Source organism: Lepisma saccharinum, chromosome 7 (genome assembly GCF_977018435.1).
Source record: "Lepisma saccharinum chromosome 7, izLepSacc3.1, whole genome shotgun sequence".
In the NCBI taxonomy this organism is placed as follows: domain Eukaryota; kingdom Metazoa; phylum Arthropoda; class Insecta; order Zygentoma; family Lepismatidae; genus Lepisma; species Lepisma saccharinum.
In genome coordinates, this window is record NC_139235.1 from 93,510,862 (window position 1) to 93,532,328 (window position 21,467).

General features: G+C 35.6%; 1 protein-coding gene across 1 annotated transcript in view; it reads left to right on the plus strand.

Annotated features, from left to right (window-relative positions):
* Lis-1 (LisH and WD40 domain-containing Lis-1) overlaps positions 1-21,003 on the plus strand; it is a 129,560-nt gene extending 108,557 nt beyond the window's left edge. Inside the window, exons 7-10 of the mRNA XM_083125659.1 lie at positions 10,883-11,018; positions 12,847-13,002; positions 15,010-15,205; positions 17,183-21,003. Of these exons, the coding sequence (XP_082981785.1) occupies positions 10,883-11,018; positions 12,847-13,002; positions 15,010-15,205; positions 17,183-17,256 (562 nt within the window). The 3' untranslated portion in view covers positions 17,257-21,003. The remainder of the gene's footprint in view (positions 1-10,882; positions 11,019-12,846; positions 13,003-15,009; positions 15,206-17,182) is intronic.
* Positions 21,004-21,467: the final 464 nt, after the last annotated feature.

Here is a 21,467-nt window from a genome sequence, read left to right on the forward strand (position 1 = left end):
AAGGTAGTGTGAGGAAATTGTTTTGTTTTATTTCCTCATATATTTTTCATTTTTTCTATTTTAGCATTAATAATATTTTTATGTGATGCCTTATTAATAGGGAGACAAATTTATGGTAAATAAAAACAGGAGAGCGGTAAATAAAATGTTAGATCAGCGGTATACACCAGCGGTGGAAAAAAAAAACCAGACTAATCTTATCGCTGCTACAGCTAGCAAGTTCAATGAAACTGGAAGTTGAGTAGACATTCGGGGGAAGAAAGGAATGCAGCTTGACAGGTTTTCGAACTGAGATTATGTGCATGGGAAATCCCAATTTGCAGCGTCTTCCTGATGTGATCGAAGATAAAACGTTCTTCAGCTGCAAGTGGTAGGAAACTTTAGGCAAACGTTTCGTTACAAATCGACAGTTTGCGCGCACAACCTCGATTGCCGGTTTTTGCAATGTTTTCTATTTAATTTGATGATATTTCACTGTTATTTCGCGAGAAAGTGTTCATTTCGTGGAAAAGCACTCATTTTGCAATACTTTGCAAATAAAACATGCATATTTCATCCTTGGGGGTGTAGGTACGTCCAGAATGTTCAAAATTGCCTGTTTTTCACATTTCGAGATTTCGTGCATCACGAAAATTCAATGTCCCTACTTATTAAATACTTTATTTTTTATTAAACATTTCTTAATAAATATTCAAGTAGACTTCTTTACATATCAATTGTACACTATGCTTGCCCGTTTACGTAAGTGAAATGGAAAATATTTTTTACGCCTGACTTTGTTTATCAAACAAAGTAAAAAAATTTCATTTTCTCAGGAAGTATCGTTTCGAGTATGTGACAAAAAATATAAGCAACAGTGTCTTATAGGCACTGGTTGCCCGGTTAATGGTTAATGTACGTATCTGTAAGCAGTTTGTTGTAATATAAACAGAAATAATGTATGTTTCGAATGAGTGGAGGTTTATAGTCTTCAGCTGCAGTAGCATGCATTAATACTTGAAAATTTCACATGCCATACGACATACTGTATACGCTGTTGTGACGTGATCACCACCTTTGTTACGATGCACATTAGCACCGCCATGTGGCTGAAGTCTTTAAACCTCCACTTATTCCAAACTTACATCCTTTCTGTTTATATTACAACAAAATGTTCACAGATATGTACATTAACTTCTTGTGTATAAAGATTTACTTTCCTGACATCTCAAACTGATCACCCGGTATATATTTCTTTTCAGTATTGAGATGAAACTTAAAGTTGTGACTAGAACTAAGAAATACATGTCTCTGTGTTGCTTGCATACAAACTTCAGTGTGTTCAAGTGTCTAAAGAGACAGATAGTGATTTCCACTGATGCTTCCTGATAGTTTTTATTTATTCATGAACATTCGGGATCCTCAGTTGGAGACAATATAGTTTGAACATGAATAAAGTAGGACTGAGCCAGTATCACTTTGAGCCAATATCCATTATGATACTCTTGCTGCCAGTCCCATCAATCTCCTTAATGATGTTTGAAAATAGAAACATATGAAGGTTGTTCAAAATATTGACTAATATTTGAGAGCAAGTATTCCACTCCAGTTACATGCCTAATTTTATCAGTTTTGCAATTTTGTAATGACAAGATAAATTTTTTCACATATTGTGGCCCTAACCCCACACCCCCTATACGCCTTCATGGCGTGGTGCATAGCACAGGGGAGCACTTCACCTTTTTTTTGTACAAAATTAATAGAGACTTCAAATTTGCATAACTTACAGAATAATTCAACTCTGAGAAAGTATTGTGCAGCTTTTTTGTGGACACTGTGAACAATCAAAACAATTGAAAAAGTATCTCCCCTTGTTGGTAAATTAAAACCTGCTGATACATTCTGATATCCGCCCGACCCTGTGGCCGAGTGGTTAGTGCATCGTGCTGCGACGCCAAGGGTCCCGGGTTTGAATCCCGGTCGGGCTTGGTTGTTTGTGAATGTCCATTCATCTATTTCATCATTTCATCACTCATCCCCATCTTCGCAAATTAGCCAAGAGGCACAAAACGCGAAGTAAAATAAACTAAATCAATCAATCAATCAATCAACATTCTGATATCTCTGGTATTGGCCAAGACGAAAATGTCAACCTTGGTATCTGCTTAGCCCTGGAAGAAACATAATAATATTGTTAACAGTGGAAGTGTAAATATTTAAAACTTATTCTGTAGCAGATGATAGCCTCTAATGCCTGCTTTAGACAAAAGCATTTTCCTTAACATTTATGCCATGATCAAACTGCTACCATGTAAAGTTAAAAATGTTTTAGCATTTCAGATGCCATGGTATTACTCAAGAATAGGATGCGTCCTATTTCCATAGCATTTTTTGTAGCAAAACCAATCAGAAGCGACCTCTCTAGGTTACGAGTGCAGATGTAATGGTGGCCACGTGAGATGAAAACAATGTATTACTTAACATTTTTTAAAAGCTGCTAATTATTCAACCAAGAGGAATAATGTTTCGTATACAACGATATTAGGTACAAGACAATGGCTCTGCTTACGTACATACTTTATGATGTATACAGTGCACGTATGAAAGAATATTTTGTTGTTTCATATTCGTGAACACCGTGCACTCACCATAGATGGTTTAACTTGACGCCTTTCGTGCTGTGTATATTATACATTGTAGTCTCAAAAGCTAACCAGAATGTTACATGAAATGGTTACGTCTAAAGCGGGCCTAAGGGTAGGAAGTTTCCAGGCATTTCAAATGTTCACAAATATTTTCCATAGAAATTTAAGATGTTTAATTTTTCTTTTCAAATGAAGAGCTTATAAAGGAAATTGAAATTGATGTACCCCCCTCCCCCAAAAACTCAAAAAGTAAGAAAAATTGTACACAAAAATCGTTCTTCATCAGGTCAATATGGACACTGCGCAAGGGCTTTACAGGCAAGCAAGGTTCCGTAAACTAAAGGTTAAATGTACATAAAAATTCTACATATAGAATATTATGTGGTATTCACAAGCTGAGAGCAAGAGTTGTGACTGGAAGTAGAAATGTGTGTGTTTTGCTTGCATACAGACCTTAGTGCATACACAGCCTCATCCCCCCCATACAGCCTGACGCAGAGTATTTCCTACCATGTGTGAAGGTGAATGATCCCCAAGGTCCTACGGAAGCTGGAGTCCTTAACTGTTCCTCTGAGAGACTACGCAGTCACTTTTCGTAGAGTTCTTGCTATGTGCTGAAGTTTATTTGCATCATAGTGATACTTTTGGCTGTACTAAGTCTATAATTTCCTAATCTCGTTACGGTCTAAGCACCTACTAAATGCCTTAAGTTACCTTGGCTAAATGCTGCAAAATAGCTTCCAAGGGAACACCTGTTCCACCAGCCCCAAGACCAAAGTTTCAAGGCAAGCAGCAGCAGGACAAAAAAGTAAATGTTGCGAGTGTTGTATGATCGACCGGCCGAAGACGAAAGCTTTTAGTTCATTGAACTTTGCAGAAAAGACAGCAAATCAACACCTATCCTAACTGAATTAAAAATTAAAACAAAATAATATGCAAGGCATTTTAAACGAGTTACTACAACTGTGTAAAATGATATACTGGATATTCTTCAAGTGGCAAATTATAATGTTGTCCTTGTTTGTTCCTGAGAAGAGAATTTGGAACATTTCGGGTTTTGTCACATTAACAACTTCTACAAATCTAGTGTATGTCATGAAAAAACTCGGCCATCTGTATACCATTATTGCATTGAGGACGTTTGAATTACAAGAATACTCAACTCTAAGAAGGAAAAAAAAAATCAACTTAATCAAGGAATAAGTGGATGAAACAAGTTTTGACAGAACATTATTTGTTTTCTCTCTGATCAATCGTATTAAATTTTTCTTTGTTGCGCATCAACAATTTTGTTGTTAATAGTTTTTTTTTATATATATATATTATCATATTTGCTTTAAAATTATTATTGTCATATACTTTTAAGGTGCCTCATGTATGTCACTTGTCACAATTTGTAATATATGTATCATATATTTATTTTGGTTCATTTCAATAAGGGTTAATTGTACTTGGTCTACTGCATTATATTAAGACACTCAGGGGGGGCCAAATTCAGTGCAAGTGACCTGTTCCTTTGCCTGATTTAGCACCGCACGCCACTGCATAAAAGTTCTGCAGATAGAACATTGTGGTATTCACAAGCCGATAACAAATGTTGCGACTAGAAGTAGAAATGTCTCTGTGTTGCTTGCATACGAACTTCAGTGTGTTCAGGTGTCAAAAGAGACAGATAGTGATTTCCACTAATGCTTCCTGATTGTTTTTATTTATTCATGAACATTTGGGATCGTAATTTGGAGACAATATAGTTGATACATGAAGAGGCATAATATTATTGTAAACAATACAATGGAAGTTTAAATAAACAAAAGTTCTGCAGATAGAAGATCGTAGTATTCACAGGACGATAACAAAAGTTGCAACTAGAAGTAGAAATGTCTCTGTGTTGCTTGCATACGAACTTCAGTGTGTTCAGGTGTCAAAAGAGACAGATAGTGATTTCCACTAATGCTTCCTGATTGTTTTTATTTATTCATGAACATTTGGGATCGTAATTTGGAGACAATATAGTTGATACATGAAGAGGCATAATATTATTGTAAACAATACAATGGAAGTTTAAATAAACAAAAGTTCTGCAGATAGAAGATTGTAGTATTCACAGGACGATAACAAAAGTTGCAACTAGAAGTAGAAATGTCTCTGTGTTGCTTGCATACGAACTTCAGTGTGTTCAGGTGTCAAAAGAGACACATAGTGATTTCCACTAATGCTTCCTGATTGTTTTTATTTATTCATGAACATTTGGGATCATAATTTCGAGATAATATAGTTGATACATGAAGAGGCATAATATTATTGTAAACAATACAATGGAAGTTTAAATAAACATAAAAGTTCTGCAGATAGAAGATTGTAGTATTCACAGGACGATAACAAAAGTTGCAACTAGAAGTAGAAATGTCTCTGTGTTGCTTGCATACGAACTTCAGTGTGTTCAGGTGTCAAAAGAGACAGATAGTGATTTCCACTAATGCTTCCTGATTGTTTTTATTTATTCATGAACATTTGGGATCGTAATTTGGAGACAATATAGTTGATACATGAAGAGGCATAATATTATTGTAAACAATACAATGGAAGTTTAAATAAACAAAAGTTCTGCAGATAGAAGATTGTAGTATTCACAGGACGATAACAAAAGTTGCAACTAGAAGTAGAAATGTCTCTGTGTTGCTTGCATACAAACTTCAGTTTGTTCAGGTGTCAAGAGACAGATAGTGATTTCCACTAATGCTTCCTGATTGTTTTATTTATTCATGAACATTTGGGATCATAATTTGGAGACAATATAGTTGATACATGAAGAGGCATAATATTATTGTAAACAATACAATGGAAGTTTAAATAAACAAAAGTTCTGCAGATAGAAGATTGTAGTATTCACAGGACGATAACAAAAGTTGCAACTAGAAGTAGAAATGTCTCTGTGTTGCTTGCATACGAACTTCAGTGTGTTCAGGTGTCAAAAGAGACAGATAGTGATTTCCACTAATGCTTCCTGATTGTTTTTATTTATTCATGAACATTTGGGATCGTAATTTGGAGACAATATAGTTGATACATGAAGAGGCATAATATTATTGTAAACAATACAATGGAAGTTTAAATAAACAAAAGTTCTGCAGATAGAAGATTGTAGTATTCACAGGACGATAACAAAAGTTGCAACTAGAAGTAGAAATGTCTCTGTGTTGCTTGCATACAAACTTCAGTTTGTTCAGGTGTCAAGAGACAGATAGTGATTTCCACTAATGCTTCCTGATTGTTTTATTTATTCATGAACATTTGGGATCGTAATTTGGAGACAATATAGTTGATACATGAAGAGGCATAATATTATTGTAAACAATACAATGGAAGTTTAAATAAACAAAAGTTCTGCAGATAGAAGATTGTAGTATTCACAGGACGATAACAAAAGTTGCAACTAGAAGTAGAAATGTCTCTGTGTTGCTTGCATACGAACTTCAGTGTGTTCAGGTGTCAAAAGAGACAGATAGTGATTTCCACTAATGCTTCCTGATTGTTTTTATTTATTCATGAACATTTGGGATCGTAATTTGGAGACAATATAGTTGATACATGAAGAGGCATAATATTATTGTAAACAATACAATGGAAGTTTAAATAAACAAAAGTTCTGCAGATAGAAGATTGTAGTATTCACAGGACGATAACAAAAGTTGCAACTAGAAGTAGAAATGTGTCTGTGTTGCTTGCATACGAACTTCAGTGTGTTCAGGTGTCAAAAGAGACAGTGATTTCCACTAATGCTTCCTGATTGTTTTTATTTATTCATGAACATTTGGGATCGTAATTTGGAGACAATATAGTTGATACATGAAGAGGCATAATATTGTTGTAAACAATACAATGGAAGTTTAAATAAACAAAAGTTCTGCAGATAGAAGATTGTAGTATTCACAGGACGATAACAAAAGTTGCAACTAGAAGTAGAAATGTCTCTGTGTTGCTTGCATACGAACTTCAGTGTGTTCAGGTGTCAAAAGAGACAGATAGTGATTTCCACTAATGCTTCCTGATTGTTTTTATTTATTCATGAACATTTGGGATCATAATTTGGAGACAATATAGTTGATACATGAAGAGGCATAATATTATTGTAAACAATACAATGGAAGTTTGTATTATTATTGTTAACAATGAAACATAATTTGTATTCATGTCCAGATATTATTAGAATAATGAAATCAAGAAGACTTAGGTGGGCAGGCCATGTGGCACGAATGGGAGAGGAAAGAGGAGTTTACAGGATTCTTGTTGGAAAACCTGATGATAAGAGACCTGTAGGAAGGCCAAGACGAAGATGGAGGGACAACGTTGAGATAGACCTAAAGGAAATCGGTAGGGATGGAAAAGAGTATATAGAACTTGCTCAAGATAGGGAAAGATGGAAGGCCTGTGTTGCTGCAGACATGAACCTTCTGGTTTAAGAAGGCTAGGGAGTTAGTTAGTTACAATGGAAGTTTAAATAAACAAAAGTTCTGCAGATAGAAGATTGTAGTATTCACAGGACGATAACAAAAGTTGCAACTAGAAGTAGAAATGTCTCTGTGTTGCTTGCATACGAACTTCAGTGTGTTCAGGTGTCAAAAGAGACAGATAGTGATTTCCACTAATGCTTCCTGATTGTTTTATTTATTCATGAACATTTGGGATCGTAATTTGGAGACAATATAGTTTATACATGAAGTAGTATAATATTATTGTTAACAATGAAAGTTTAAATATATAAAAGTTAAGTGGATAGAATATTATGAGGGTCATTCAGAAAGTAACCACCGTTGTGGCATGGTGCTAGTAGTAGTGGGCAGAGGGCATGCGTTGTTACATCACGCAATCTGTGATTCATTAATCTTCCAGCTGATGTAGTGAGAGCAGTGTAGTGCCGCGCGTGTACTGGTTATAACATCACAAAGTGTGTGCTGCCATCGAAAATCCCTCCACATGCGAGGTACATGGAGTGATAAGATTTCTTTGGGTAAAATATCTGTCAGTGGCAGACATTCATCATGAATTGTGTGCTGTATACGGCCCAAACATTATGGGTGAAGGTGTTGTGCATCAGATTTTTCAAAGAGGGAAGAACAAACATTCATGATGAACCTAAGAGTGATTGATGTTCTCGTCAAGAAAATTGACGACATAGTTTGTGAGAACCGTGAATTCACAATCTCGGAACTTTCTGAAACATTTCCGAACATTTCTTGGACTGTTTTGTACGAGGTTGTCACCGGAAATTTAGGCTACCGGGAGTTCTGTGCTTGGCTTGGGGCACAGCACTTTGCTGACAATGAGGATCTTCAAAATGCTGCGACAGGTTGGTTGATTTGCAGGCGGCCGAGTATTATGCAAAAGGGATTTGCAAGTTGGTGAAACGCTACGACATGTACTTGAATTTACATGGCGACTATGTTGAAAAATAGAGGACAGTTGTACCTTTCAGATGTAAAGTAAAAATTTGTTGTATGAGGAAATTGGGGAGCTTCGAATGAGTAAGCGATATTCCAGTACCGGAAACCTACTATAACGGCTGGGGATACATCAGGCTGACCCCCCGACTATTCCAATACTGGTTGCAGATCTCCAAGCTTAGAGGTGACGAAGGAAAGCGTGGGAGGGAGACCGGCAGTCGGTAGGTAAGCCAAGCTCCTTCAGGGCTGTTGCGCAAAGGATTATTATATATCTATCCGGGTTTTTTATTTACAGCCAAACAGCAGTTACTTTCCGAATGACCCTCGTATATATATCTACAAGGAGATAAAACCGGGTGATCCATTTGAAATGTCAGAAAAGTAAACCTTTATACATAAGATGTTAATGTACGTATCTGTGAGCAGTTTGTTGTAATATAAGAAGAGAGGATGTACGTTTAGAATGATTGGAGGTTTATAGTCTTCAGCTGCATGGCGGCAGTAGCATGCATTATTACTCGAAAATTTTACATACCATACGACATACTGTGTGCGCTGTTGTGACGTGTTCACCAACTTTGTTACCATGCACGTTAGCACCGCCATGTGGCTGAAGTCTTTAAACCTCCACTCATTCGAAACTTACATCCATTCTGTTTATATTACAAGAAACTGCTCACAAATATGTACATTAACCTCTTGTGTATAAAGATTTACTTTCCTGACATCTCAAACTGATCACCCGGTATATATTTCTTTTGACTATTGAGATGAAACTTAAAGTTGTGAATAGAACTAGAAATGTGTGTCTCTGTGTTGCTTGCATACAAACTTCAGTGTGTTCAGGTGTCTAAAGAGACAGATAGTGATTTCCACTGATGCTTCCTGATTGTTTTTATTTATTCATGGACATTCGGGATCCTCACTTGGAGACAGTATAGTTTGAACATGAAGAAAGTAGGACTGAGCCAGTATCACTTTGAACCAATATCCATTATGATACACTTGCTGCCAGTGGCCCTAACCCCACACTCCCTACATGCCTTCATGGCATGGTGCATAGCACAGGGAAGCACTTTAACTTTTTTTGTACAAAATTAATGGAAACTTCATATTTGCATAACTTACAGAATGATTAATCTCTTGAGAAAGTGTTGTGCAGCTTTTTTGTGGGCATTGTGAACAATCAAAACAATGGAAGAAGTATCTCCCATTGTTGGTAAATTAAATCTTGCCGATACATTCTGATACTGATATCTCTGGTATCGGCCAAGACGAAAATGTCGACATTGGTATCTGCTTAGCCCTGGAAGAAACGTAACAATATTGTTAACAGTGGAAGTGTAAATATTTACAAGTTATTCTGTAGCAGATGATAGTCTCTAAATGCCTGCTTTAGACGAAAGCATTTTTAACATTTATGCCATGACCAAAATGCTACCGTGTAAAGTTAAAAATGTTATAGCATTTCAGATGCCATGGTATTACTCAAGAATAGGATGCGTCCTATTTCTGTAGCATTTTTGTAGCAAAACCAATCAGAAGTGACCTCTCTAGGTCACGAGTACAGATGTAATGGTTTCAGCGTGACATGTAACTTAAATTAACATTTTTTAAAAGCTGCTAACTATTCAGCCAAGAGGAATAACGTTTCCTATACAACGATATTAGGTACAAGACAATAGCTCTGCTTACATACATACTTTATGATGTATACAGTGCATGTATGGAAGAATATTTTAGTATTGTCAATTCGTGAACACCTTGCACTCACCATAGATGGTTTAACTTGGCAGCCTTTCGTGCTGTACGTATTATACATTCTAGTCACAAGAGCTAACGAAAATGTTACAGGAAATACTTCCGTCTAAAGTGGACCTAAAAGTGGGACATTTAGGCATTTCAAGTATTCAGAACTATTTTCCATAGAAAGTTATATCGGTTTAGTTTTTCTTTTCAAATAATAGGCTTGTAAATGAAGGTGAAATTTATTTCCCCCTAAAAACTCAAAAAAACAAAAAAAGTTACACGAAAATCGTTCATCATCAGATCAACATGGCTTTACTGGCACGCAAGTCTCTGTACACTAAAAGTTAAATATACATAAAAAGTTCTGCAGATAACAGATTATGTGGTATTCACAAAGCAGTAAATAACGTTGGGACTAGAACTAGCATACAAACCTAAGTGTGTTCTGGTGTCAAAAGAGACAGATAGTGATTTCCACTAATGCTTCCTGATTGTTTTTATTTATTCATGAACATTCTCATTGTTTTTATTTATTCATGAACATTCTCATTGTTTTTATTTATTCATGAACATTCTCATTGTTTTTATTTATTCATGAACATTCTCATTGTTTTTATTTATTCATGAACATTCTCATTGTTTTTATTTATTCATGAACATTCTCATTGTTTTTATTTATTCATGAACATTCTCATTGTTTTTATTTATTCATGAACATTCTCATTGTTTTTATTTCTTCATGAACGTTCGGGGAGACAGTATAGATTATACATGAAGAGGCATATTATTATTGTAAGCAATGGAAGTTAACCTTTAGCGGAGGGTTGGAATAGCTCCCAACATGGCATGAAATCAATTATCATACCATTTCTTGAAAACTACTTACGATATTTCAGTTCTGTCTTTTTTGTTCTTTAGTACACATATGATGGTATGGCATTCAAATTACAGAACAATATATCGATTGTTGCTATTCTTATCAAGCGGAGATTGCAAAAGTCTGTGTGTTGTTGCGAACTTCAGTGAAAATTCACCAATAAATTTACAAGAGCTTTTCTTTACTTCCAGATATTGTGTGAAGACATTCACCGGCCATCGTGAGTGGGTGCGAATGGTCAGAGTGAACCATGATGGTTCATTAATTGCTTCCTGTTCCAATGACCAGACTGTCAGGGTTTGGGTTACTGCTACGAAGGAATGCAAGGTATGTGGCAAACATTTGTTAAAATATAAGTGTATTTTTTACCTCTTTTTTTTCTGGCAGTATTTATACTGCTTCAGTCATCAGGCAAAATGACTGCAAGAATATTAACATAGCGTGAAGCCAGCCATGGGTTAAAATTTGGATATTTTTCTTTTTGCCATCTTTTCCTTTATATTGTATTATCTTGAGTTATGTAAATGTAAACAGCAGTGTAATATATTATTTATCAAGTTCAATTTCAAGTACTGAAGTGCTGCATATGTTAAGGTTACAAAATGTCATTACCTGACGAGTGTTTATTTTAACTTAAGTAAATATATACAGGATTCCCACACATGGGAAACTCGAGGAATTTGAAAAACAAAATTCTCATGGAAATTTCTGGGGAAATTCATCTAATTCATCACTCTGAAGGACTGGCATATTCTCTGCCTGTTGATATTAATAATTAAAACTTCTGTAAGTTGCTTTACACAAGCTACTTTGAAGATATAGGCTTGAGCTGTATATATTTATTTATTTTGCATTACAGATTAGTTGATATTGTGCCCATTTGAAAACTTCTGTGTGCCAAAAGTGTGAAAAATATTGTTCTATTTATGATGTGTTTCAAATTTTAATAAGCTCAGCTCACCATAGGGCAAAATACTTACTCGAGATTCACGTCTTTGCACTTGTAGATTCAGTGAAAGAACACGGCAGGATCACGGAGCCTGCTGGACAGCCAGCATTCCTTTGACAAAACTGGGTAGCTCAACATATTCCCTTATGTTGCTTGCACAAAACATCTCATTGTGTTCTGGTATCGAAAGAGATAAATCATGATTTCCTGAATTGATCCTTATTCATCCAACCTTAAATAATGATCACATCTGTAATGTGAATATTACTGCTAGATTTTCAAAAATAAACTTATTTGTAAATAGTCAGTATACTTGCAGTGTGAAAGTGATATTATGTATGCAACTTATTATTATGAAATACTCTACAATTGTTTAGACATTAGTTATTTATTTAAATAGAAAAAGTAAGATGTAGTAATAATTAAATTTAATCCAAGAATTCAAACAGGTGTTCTCTGGTTACCAGCCAGGTTAAATTGGAGTTAGCTTCCAATGTATGTACTTGAACGTGGCCAGGAAAGCTACAATTCCTATTAATCCAAGAAGTTTGAGATGGAGAATCCCATTCCACAGCTTCTCTTCATTCTCATATAAACGTTTGCACGAAAGAAAAGGCAGTTGACGATGAATTGTTCTTTGTAATTGATTTATAAATATCCAACTAATGTTGATTTAACTTGGATATTATTTCCATTAAAAAAAAGTTACGTTTGCTACAGAACAAATAAAAGGTGAGAAAATTAATGGTTCATTCTGACTTTTATTACATGAATGTTTTGTTATAGTGTTGGTGTTTGCAAAGACTTTGCAGGAAGTAAAATTTTAACTCGTCATCTTCATTCAAGTGCAATTAAATTTGGTTGGGTTATAGTGACTCGCCAAATGAATACTTTGGTAAAAATTTCCTATTTTCCCCTTCTAGCTCCGCTTCTTGGGAGAGAGGATGAAAATATTTCACTTCCCCCAAGAGACAGTCTTTTCTATAAAAAAAAAAAAGCAGTTTGCCTTCTACCTTTATTTATTTACGTCATTACATCTGAAAAACCTACCATCCAGAGAAGCTTTACAGATTTAAAATATCCTGTTTGCTAAATATTAAAACCTGCAAACAATCTTTATGTACACCCTGTATATGCCATATGTTGTTTCATCTATCTAGTTAAGTATGATAATGAAATGTTCACTATACTTTTTGTTGATTGCAGGCTGAGCTGAGGGATCATGATCATGTGGTGGAGTGCATCACGTGGGCCCCAGAGAGTGCCCACTCAGCCATCAATGAAGCTGCAGGGGCGGACAACAAGAAGGGGGCTCATGCCGGGCCCTTCCTTGCTTCTGGCTCACGAGACAAGACCATCAAGGTAAGTACTCCCATCTGTCCTGTAAAAAAATCATTTCATGTCTGTGTGTGCAGCTTGCTGAGACTCAACATTGTTGATACATCCAGAGCCATATAGAGAGGAGGTCGAAATAGAGCAGTATCATGGTGGCTACTCAGCATGAATTCTGGGAATTATGCATGAATTTTTTTTATAGGTGTGAAAAATTGCAACTTTCTTTAATACAGTTCCCATTGAATTTATACATATTCTTAAACCCACTGATGAAATTTTTCAGTTTAGCTTTTATTATCAAGGAAAAAATGGAGAGCTGCATCGAAAATAAAACAGAATTCTCTCAATCTGTTTACTTTGTGTCCTTTGCAGAACAATAAATCTGACAGATGAAAGATTATTGCAGGATATCTTGAAGTTCATTAGTTACTAAATTTGAGTTGGAAATTCTTATACAATTAACCATTTTTTCGTATTACAGTGGAACCTCGATTTTATGTTTTTCTGAGGACCAAGCTGCAGAAACTGGAGATGCGGGGAAAATGTAAAATGGGGGGGGGGGGGATTTTACATTTTGCTATGTTGGGACTGCCAAGCTTGAATGTATAATGTGGGTTTCACTGTATATCCCATCACATTTGTCACTTGTACAGGCTGGTGCAAAAAGAAAACATGTTTTTGGAATAAGTGTAACGTCGTTGATTTTGAAGACACAAACAGAGGCTCTGGTTGTGTGTACAGCAACAATGATGCCATCTTTCCAACATCATCTTCCATACTTAAATCATCACTGTATACCTATCCAAACTGCATTTCTTACCGACTGTTTGGGTGTTAATAAAACTTTTGTATCTTGAAAATGAACAATGTTACACTTATTCCAAAAACATGCATTCTTTTTCTGCCACCCGTTATTTATAGATGTGTTTCGAGTCTTGAGTATATGAAATGGCAAATGTAACCTCTGAACCTTAAATTAAATATTTTAAATATATATATATGCTGTTTAATTGAATTGAATTAGAAGTTTTGGATACATTGGAATCACACAGATATTTTATATTTTGATATATAGGGGTGGTGAGAAGCTGTAATACATAAAGTTGAAATAAAGTAAACATCTGTTTGTAGCCTTGAATTTTTGAAAGTTCGCCTTGAAAAACAGGATTTATGCTTGAATTTTATCATGGTCCTAGAGTGGCCACCTTGAATATTTACTCAGTAGAGCCATGCTTTGGTTGCCTCCCAGTTTACATTATTATTATTATTTCAAGTTCTACATTTATGTATTGGTATTTATAGTGATAGTGCTAAACTTGTGGAAATAGCTTTTTCTAGTGTTGAACCGATATAACTTAAAATTGATGCCAAAACTTACTGATTTCCACCAATACCAATCACTAAAGGCCATTTTCAGAATATTCATAATTTTTAATACATAAGTATGTATTGGGACATTCAAACGTTACGTGAGTGATATTTTACATGCAAAATTTAATGTTCTAGACATGAGATAGAATTAAAATGTTCATAATGAACTAATTTCATATAATTATGAAGTACTTTATGGTGTCTGCTAACAAAATGAAAAAAGCTTGAGTATGATGGCATAGGCGGAATGCATGAAAGGCATTAACAAAAGTGTGTTACGTGTGTGACGCTTTAAAAATGTAGCAAATTTTGACTTTATTTGTCTTGGAAATATATAGGCTGCAGATGCTAGTAACTTTTATTGGTGAAAATTGTAAATTATATGCATTCACAAACATCTAAACCTTAATGCAATTAAAAAGAATAATAATTTCCAAATTAATTCATTTTGTTGTTTACATGGAGTAGGACTACTTTTCGTGGAATGTCCCTATTGCAATTATACCACATCCATCTAGCCATAAGTTTGCATTAAAATATTTACGTATAGAATTTCATAAGAAGTAGAATATATTCCACATTGCAGAACAGAACAATCGGCCGGTAGTGGTTGGTGAGGAGTAACTGTGTTTGCTTTGAATGAAGCCCGATTTCTCTTTGCAGGTGTGGGACGTAGGAACTGGTCTCTGTCTCTTCACTCTAATTGGCCATGATAACTGGGTCCGTGGAGTGATGTTCCACCCAGGTGGCAAGTACATTGTCAGTGCCAGTGATGATAAAACGCTACGTGTGTGGGACACTCGTAACAAGCGCTGCATGAAAACATTAGAAGCCCACCAACATTTTTGTACTTCATTAGGTGAGTAGCTGGAAACAGTTTTAAAACAGGATCGGAGCCGATTTTGTTGTGTATGAAGTAATTGGTACAACATTTTTCGCAAATTCTAAAGCATCGATCACTGTCTAGAAGCTCTTCTCGGTAGGTGTGTGCGGTACAGAATTTTTTTTGGTCGGGATGGGAAATTTTTTTAATCGTGACATTCAGGATGGGAAAAATTTGTCATTTCCCGACAGTCGGGAAATTTTGGGGACTGGAAATATTCGAAATTTCCCTAAGCTCTGAAAATTTTGAATTTTACAAGTCATTTTCAACTTGTGATAATTTTTGCATTTCTGGAATAAATACAAACAATTTCCGATAAGTTCCAGACACTTGCAATGCGTAAAATGTCGAGAATTAACAACTTTTTAAAATGACCATTCGGTATTTCCCGACTGCTTGGGATCCCGAAAAGTTGGGAAGTCATTCCCAAAGTCTGGATCGGAATGGGAAATTTTTTTCCCGATCCAGGTTCAGACGTTTTGGGATTCTGCACACCCCTACTTATCGGTGGATAAAATTATTGTGGAAATTACATTTTTCATGCACACCAAGCCATGGACACACTGTGGTATGATGCTAGAGGCCCCAGGTTCAAATCCCAGCCTGGGCGTGGATGTTCTTTGTGTGTTCATCATATCATCACTCATCCTTGTCTTTGCAATTAGCCAAAAGTGGCAGAAATGTGAAGTAAAATAAACCAATTAAATCAAGCCATAGAATAACTTGAAATTTGTGTTTCATTTTTAATTATATTTTGCACATATTTCGCAAAAAGTACTGCAAAAATTACATATTTTCTGTTTAAAGTGAAGGTAGTATGTAATATTTCAGCAAGGAAAAGCTATAAACATCGTTCAGTGATATGGCATTCACCCACACTGACAGGAGTCAGTTTTCAAAGACAGAAGTACATACATAGCATTTTGTTCTTTGGTGACCATCGGTCATTTGAGAGACTAATATAGCCTGGGACAGGACTTTTAATGGTGTGTTCAGCTTAAAATAGCACCAGTAGTTTTGGCTACCTAGTTTTGAATTTGAAGCACTGTGTAACAATTTTGTGCAGTCAAGTTTATTGACACCAAATCAATCATATCAGTGCATCGTTCACTTATGGCTAGGAACCATAAGGGCTGCGAACCATAGCAACTCTAGCCCAGTCGGTGTTTCCTGGGCTTCTCATCATCCTTGTTCGTCCCTTTCACTAATTGTCTTTCATGAAGGAACTGGTCTGCAGTTGCTTTGATTCCTAAACTCCCTCCTAAATGAGCACTGAACTGATACCATTGATTTGGTTTCAGTAAACTTTTGTGCACAAAATATACGTTACCGCACGAGCCAGTGCTCCATGGCTAATGAAATCCCAGGTCACAAAGTACTCAGCATAAGTCTTCCTTCTCCCCCTACTACTCTGGTCGCAGTGTTTCCAACTCAAAACTAGGTATCCAAAAATGCTCCACCCTGTATTCATGATCATCGTCCGTTGACATTTTTTCCTGGTCTTCCACCACTCCTCTCTTTCCATATTGTTCCAATCTTGTCCTCTTCTCCTAACACTCTCTGCTATCTGCCCTTTCCACTGACATCTTGGTCTCCCCCTTGGCCTTATTCCCAATCCTTGTGCATTGTAAGCTCTTACTGGCAGTATTTCTGCATCCATCCTCTTCATGTGTCCGAATCATCTCATCCTGTCCTGAAGCTTCACCACTCCCAATACACTCCTTAAAAATTTCATCTCCACTGCCTGCATCTTTTTCACCCTGTATTATTGTATCAAATTTCACTTTGGGTAACAAAACATCAGTTTTGACTCAGCTGTGAGTACTTGAAAATCTGACTTCAGCAAAAAATAATATCAGAGGTTCCTATCTCTTGCAGATGAAGTTAATTATATATATCATTCCACTATTTCTGCCCTCATAGAAACAATGCTGATTCTTTGTTTCATTTCAGATTTCCACAAGACTCATCCATTCGTCATTTCAGGCAGTGTTGACCAAACTGTGAAAGTATGGGAATGTCGTTAAAAAAAGCATTGTTGCCTGGAGGAAGGACTTGCAGCTTAGCATTAAGAATTACAGTGTTACTGTGTCCCCTAATTTATAAAGTAAACTTTATTTGCTTGTCAGAAGTTTTTTCTCCATGTGTTTCAAAGAGAATGCATTAAGTGGTGCAAACCATGGCTGGATAGTGCACACCATCTTGTGGGGCAAAAAAGTAACAAAACACAGGCAGTTTATGAACTTAACTGCAAAGCATAATTAGGATGTCTTGAAGCTGCGTAGAGCACGCTCATGGATTCGGGAGGTGGAGGAACACGACTGCATCCTCATCTTCTTCTGTATAGTGACTTGCTTTCAAGAGGAATTATGTTCCACACCTGCAGCTTGAATAATGGCAGGGGTTATTCAAAAAGATGCTTTATTTTCTTCTTCTTTTTTTTTGTTTCCCGAACAAATCTTCAAGAAATAGTTGCCATCATGGTCGAAATATATACGAACCAAAAGATGCACCGCTCCCTGCCATTCACACCTAGTCGAGAGGCATATGTGAAGCCTGGTCTTTAATTTTGACATCTTTTTATTACTATTATTATAAGTATGCATTAACTGTATGGAATACAAATACTGATTTTTTTTTTTTTTTAACAGATGTGAAATTATATTTGTCGAGTTCTCAGTGATATTTATTTATTGTTTGGTTTAACTCAAATAAATGTAGATATATTTTTTTTGTTACAGGTATTAGAATGTATATCTTTTTTTTTTGTGGGGGTGTATATTATGAAGGGGCAATTGTATAAGCACTTTTATTTTACATTAAAGAAAAAAAAATGTTGGAGTCACAACATAATATGGCAGACCAAGTGGCTACATTCTAGTGCATGAAAGTCAGAGGATATTGTTACCTTGGTAAATTACTGTGTGAAAGGTGGTTGTGAAGATATGTGTGTACGTAAGGAAAGTGCAATGTGAAATTATGTGAATGCATAATCGTGGTGTGTTCTGCTGAAGCCGTGGCTTGCCAGCCACTGCTAGTTATTTGCTTGTTTTTTGTCCCAAAGTTTGAAATTAGTAACTCCCTTTCCCTACCAGCTGGTGTCCTCGAAGGTTATACATGTAGAAGTCACATTTCAATGTGTAAATATGAATCCCATGCATGTGCATAATGCAACATCTAATTCGAAATGAATTTATATGGAGTGGCTTAACTACATGAATGTTAAAAACCATTACTTTTAACGTTTAGAGTAAGAAATCAAATTCCAATTTAAATATGAAAGCAGCTGTAGGGGAAGGGATTCTTGTATATAGTTCTTTTAGGTATTATGATAACATATAGGTTTAATATATTCAGCCAGTCTTTCAGGAAGTTGATCTTGATATATATGCATGCAAATGCAGCTACATACTATATATACATATATTCATACATACTGCAGTTTGTATGACAAAAAAGAGAGAATTCCTCTCGGAACATGACAATGTCTACCCACAGCCCAAGCACATAAATATGCTTACCAAGCCTAGTGTCGTTGTCCAGATATAATATTTCTTAAGACTTAACAAGGAGCATGTTGTTCCTTGAGGAGGTAAATAGTGCATTTTACGCCAGCATAGATGTCCAAATGAAGTAATGCAAATTTTGAGGGGGAAACTTTTCTAGCAGCCGGCGGAGCGTTCTCCGGCTTGCAGAGTGTGCCAAAGAAGATGCGTCCATTTTGAACTGCGTTCTGCTATCCGTTGCAGTTCAATCATGCGAGAAAGTATCGAGTGAACAGTGCACGGGAGACTCCCTTGTACATAGAAAAAGAACGTGTTTCCTCCCCTTCCCCCTTTGTGAAGTTGCACATGGTGTACCTCGTTTAACATTGTTGCATAAAAACATTCCAATTGTTGCACGTGCACACATGCTTGAGTGTATGAAGGAACCAGGGATTCAAAAGCATGTAAGAAGCTCTGTTCATATAGATCTCCTCGAAATAGCCGATGTTACCTGGGTTATTTACAAGTGAGTAAATCTAGTAAACTTCAGCAAGAACCCTTCAGTGCACGTTTCTGTTTCTGAAAAAAGATTGGACGTGTTTAAAATTAGATTAATAAATAGCCTTTTACTTTAATTACAAAAGCCAATTGAGACAATTTTAACTTCATGAATCCTGTCCGTTTTCTAGAAGAGGAACATTTGTCCCAGAAGCTGTTGAATTTCCGTAATCATTTACTATGTTTAATTGAGATTGCATTTGCAGTACCTCTGCTTTATGAGCAATGTTTATATTTAGTGATTAATTGATCATGAATGTACATAATATTTTGAGAAATAACATTCTCACTTTTCAGTGAAAATGGCGTGATCTCCCAGAATATTATATTTCATTGTTCATTTGTTTTGCAAATGTAGTTCAATGCAAAAGCACTTTCCAGTTGCTTTCTCTTCAAAATTTACTCAATTCCACCTTGATTGGATGAATTTTACCAAAGGCAATTAAGAACATTGTAAAACTGCAACCATCCTTTCCGTACATTATTTTGAAATACAATGCATGTCGAGTTACTGTTATTATATAATTATGAAAACATGAGCATAATTTTAAGAGTTTCAACAAAAAACTGTGTTCTCCTTTGTGTACATAATATTATATCAAGAAAGTTAGACACACTTCAAAATACTTTTCTCTTTTAATTCAGCATGTAAGGTGTTCTTGTCTACACTGTCAAATCTTTTATTATAATGGCCTCGCAATACACATCATTTTTCATCTCTTCGTGGTATTTCGTTTTTAACAAGTGTCACACTGCACTGCCTTGTGTTAGAGTTGTTAGGTTTTTGTAAACCTGAAATGAATTCTAAAGCAGCAGGCACACAAATGCTTGAAATTCTTGTATTTATTTAAAGAGGGGGTGGATTTGTTTCCCCCCCTCCAAGTCCTTTCAGGCTTCTAGATGTCTTTTATTTTGTCAAATTGTAATTGTGTATTGCATGTACATTATGTGTACATGTGGCCATTAAAAGAGAACTTGCTCTATGTAAATAGTTTATAAAAGATCAAATTGACGTAGCGTGAATGAGATCGAAACCACACAACATATTTCAGTTGTGTCAAGACATACACTTTCCACAATGTTAAAATGTACATCAATTTGTGCAATGTGTATCATAGTCTTATCAAGTGGTATTTTTTCTGTTTTTCCCAGTATAGGAATTGAATGTTTTACTTGTTTCTAACAGGTTATTACTTTATAGATATGTATTCGATAGAAAATGGATTGTTGATTTAATTTTGAGCGCAAACATGTCGTTTTGGAAAAAAAATGCCGTGGGAGTATCTGAATTGAGTTCAGCTACTAGAAGTGTACAAAGGAAGATGGTAAAGGGGTGAATTATCGTGGACATTTTTGAATCAACTCTGTTGTACATAGTTTGTCCTTCTTTAACAGTAATGTGGAACACGTGGAAGTGCTTTTTGTAAGGGAAAAGTTGAACAGGATGTCTGCACTCATTTATGTAATGTCCTGTTTGCTTGTTTTCCGATTGCTATTTTATCTCTGCCCCCTCCACTGTTCTAGTTTTCAGCAAGTGAAGAGAAATTTAATTGTTTGATGTTTAGCTTAACAACAGACAAAAATATGCTAGAGAATACAGTGTCAATAAACATGCTATAATCTAGATTAGGAAATTAAAGGGAAAGAATTCTTGTAAATGTGTACACATTTCTTCTGTTTTGCAATGTGAAGACAGCTGAAAAAAATAATTAAAGTCTGCCTAAGAATGAATGAATTATTGTTTTACTCCACTTCCTGACCACTTAGATGTTGTACCGTCCATAACCTAAAGGAACAGCCACGAGAAATGTAAAGTATGGCTTCAAACTATCGTAAAAATTATATATTTTAATGCTTTGAGGGTAGCCTGGTGATAGTACTAACATGTTTGGATAATCTTTGCCTCTTGCTGGATTTTTTTTTTTAAAAAATAATATGAAGTCATACATCTTAAACTGAACTGGTGGTATTTTGCTAATATTCATGTCATCCAAAGTTAAAGTAATTGTCATTATTTATGTATATATATTAGGGCTGAGCCGTGTTTTATTAGCATTCAAATTACCATTTAGGATTATAAAGTGGCTCTTCTTGGTGGCAACGGTCAATTTCGCCACAAAACAAAGAGTTTATCGCTACACTGGACCTTCTTTCCAACTCTATTCTTGAATGACCTTTTATTATAATTATTACAT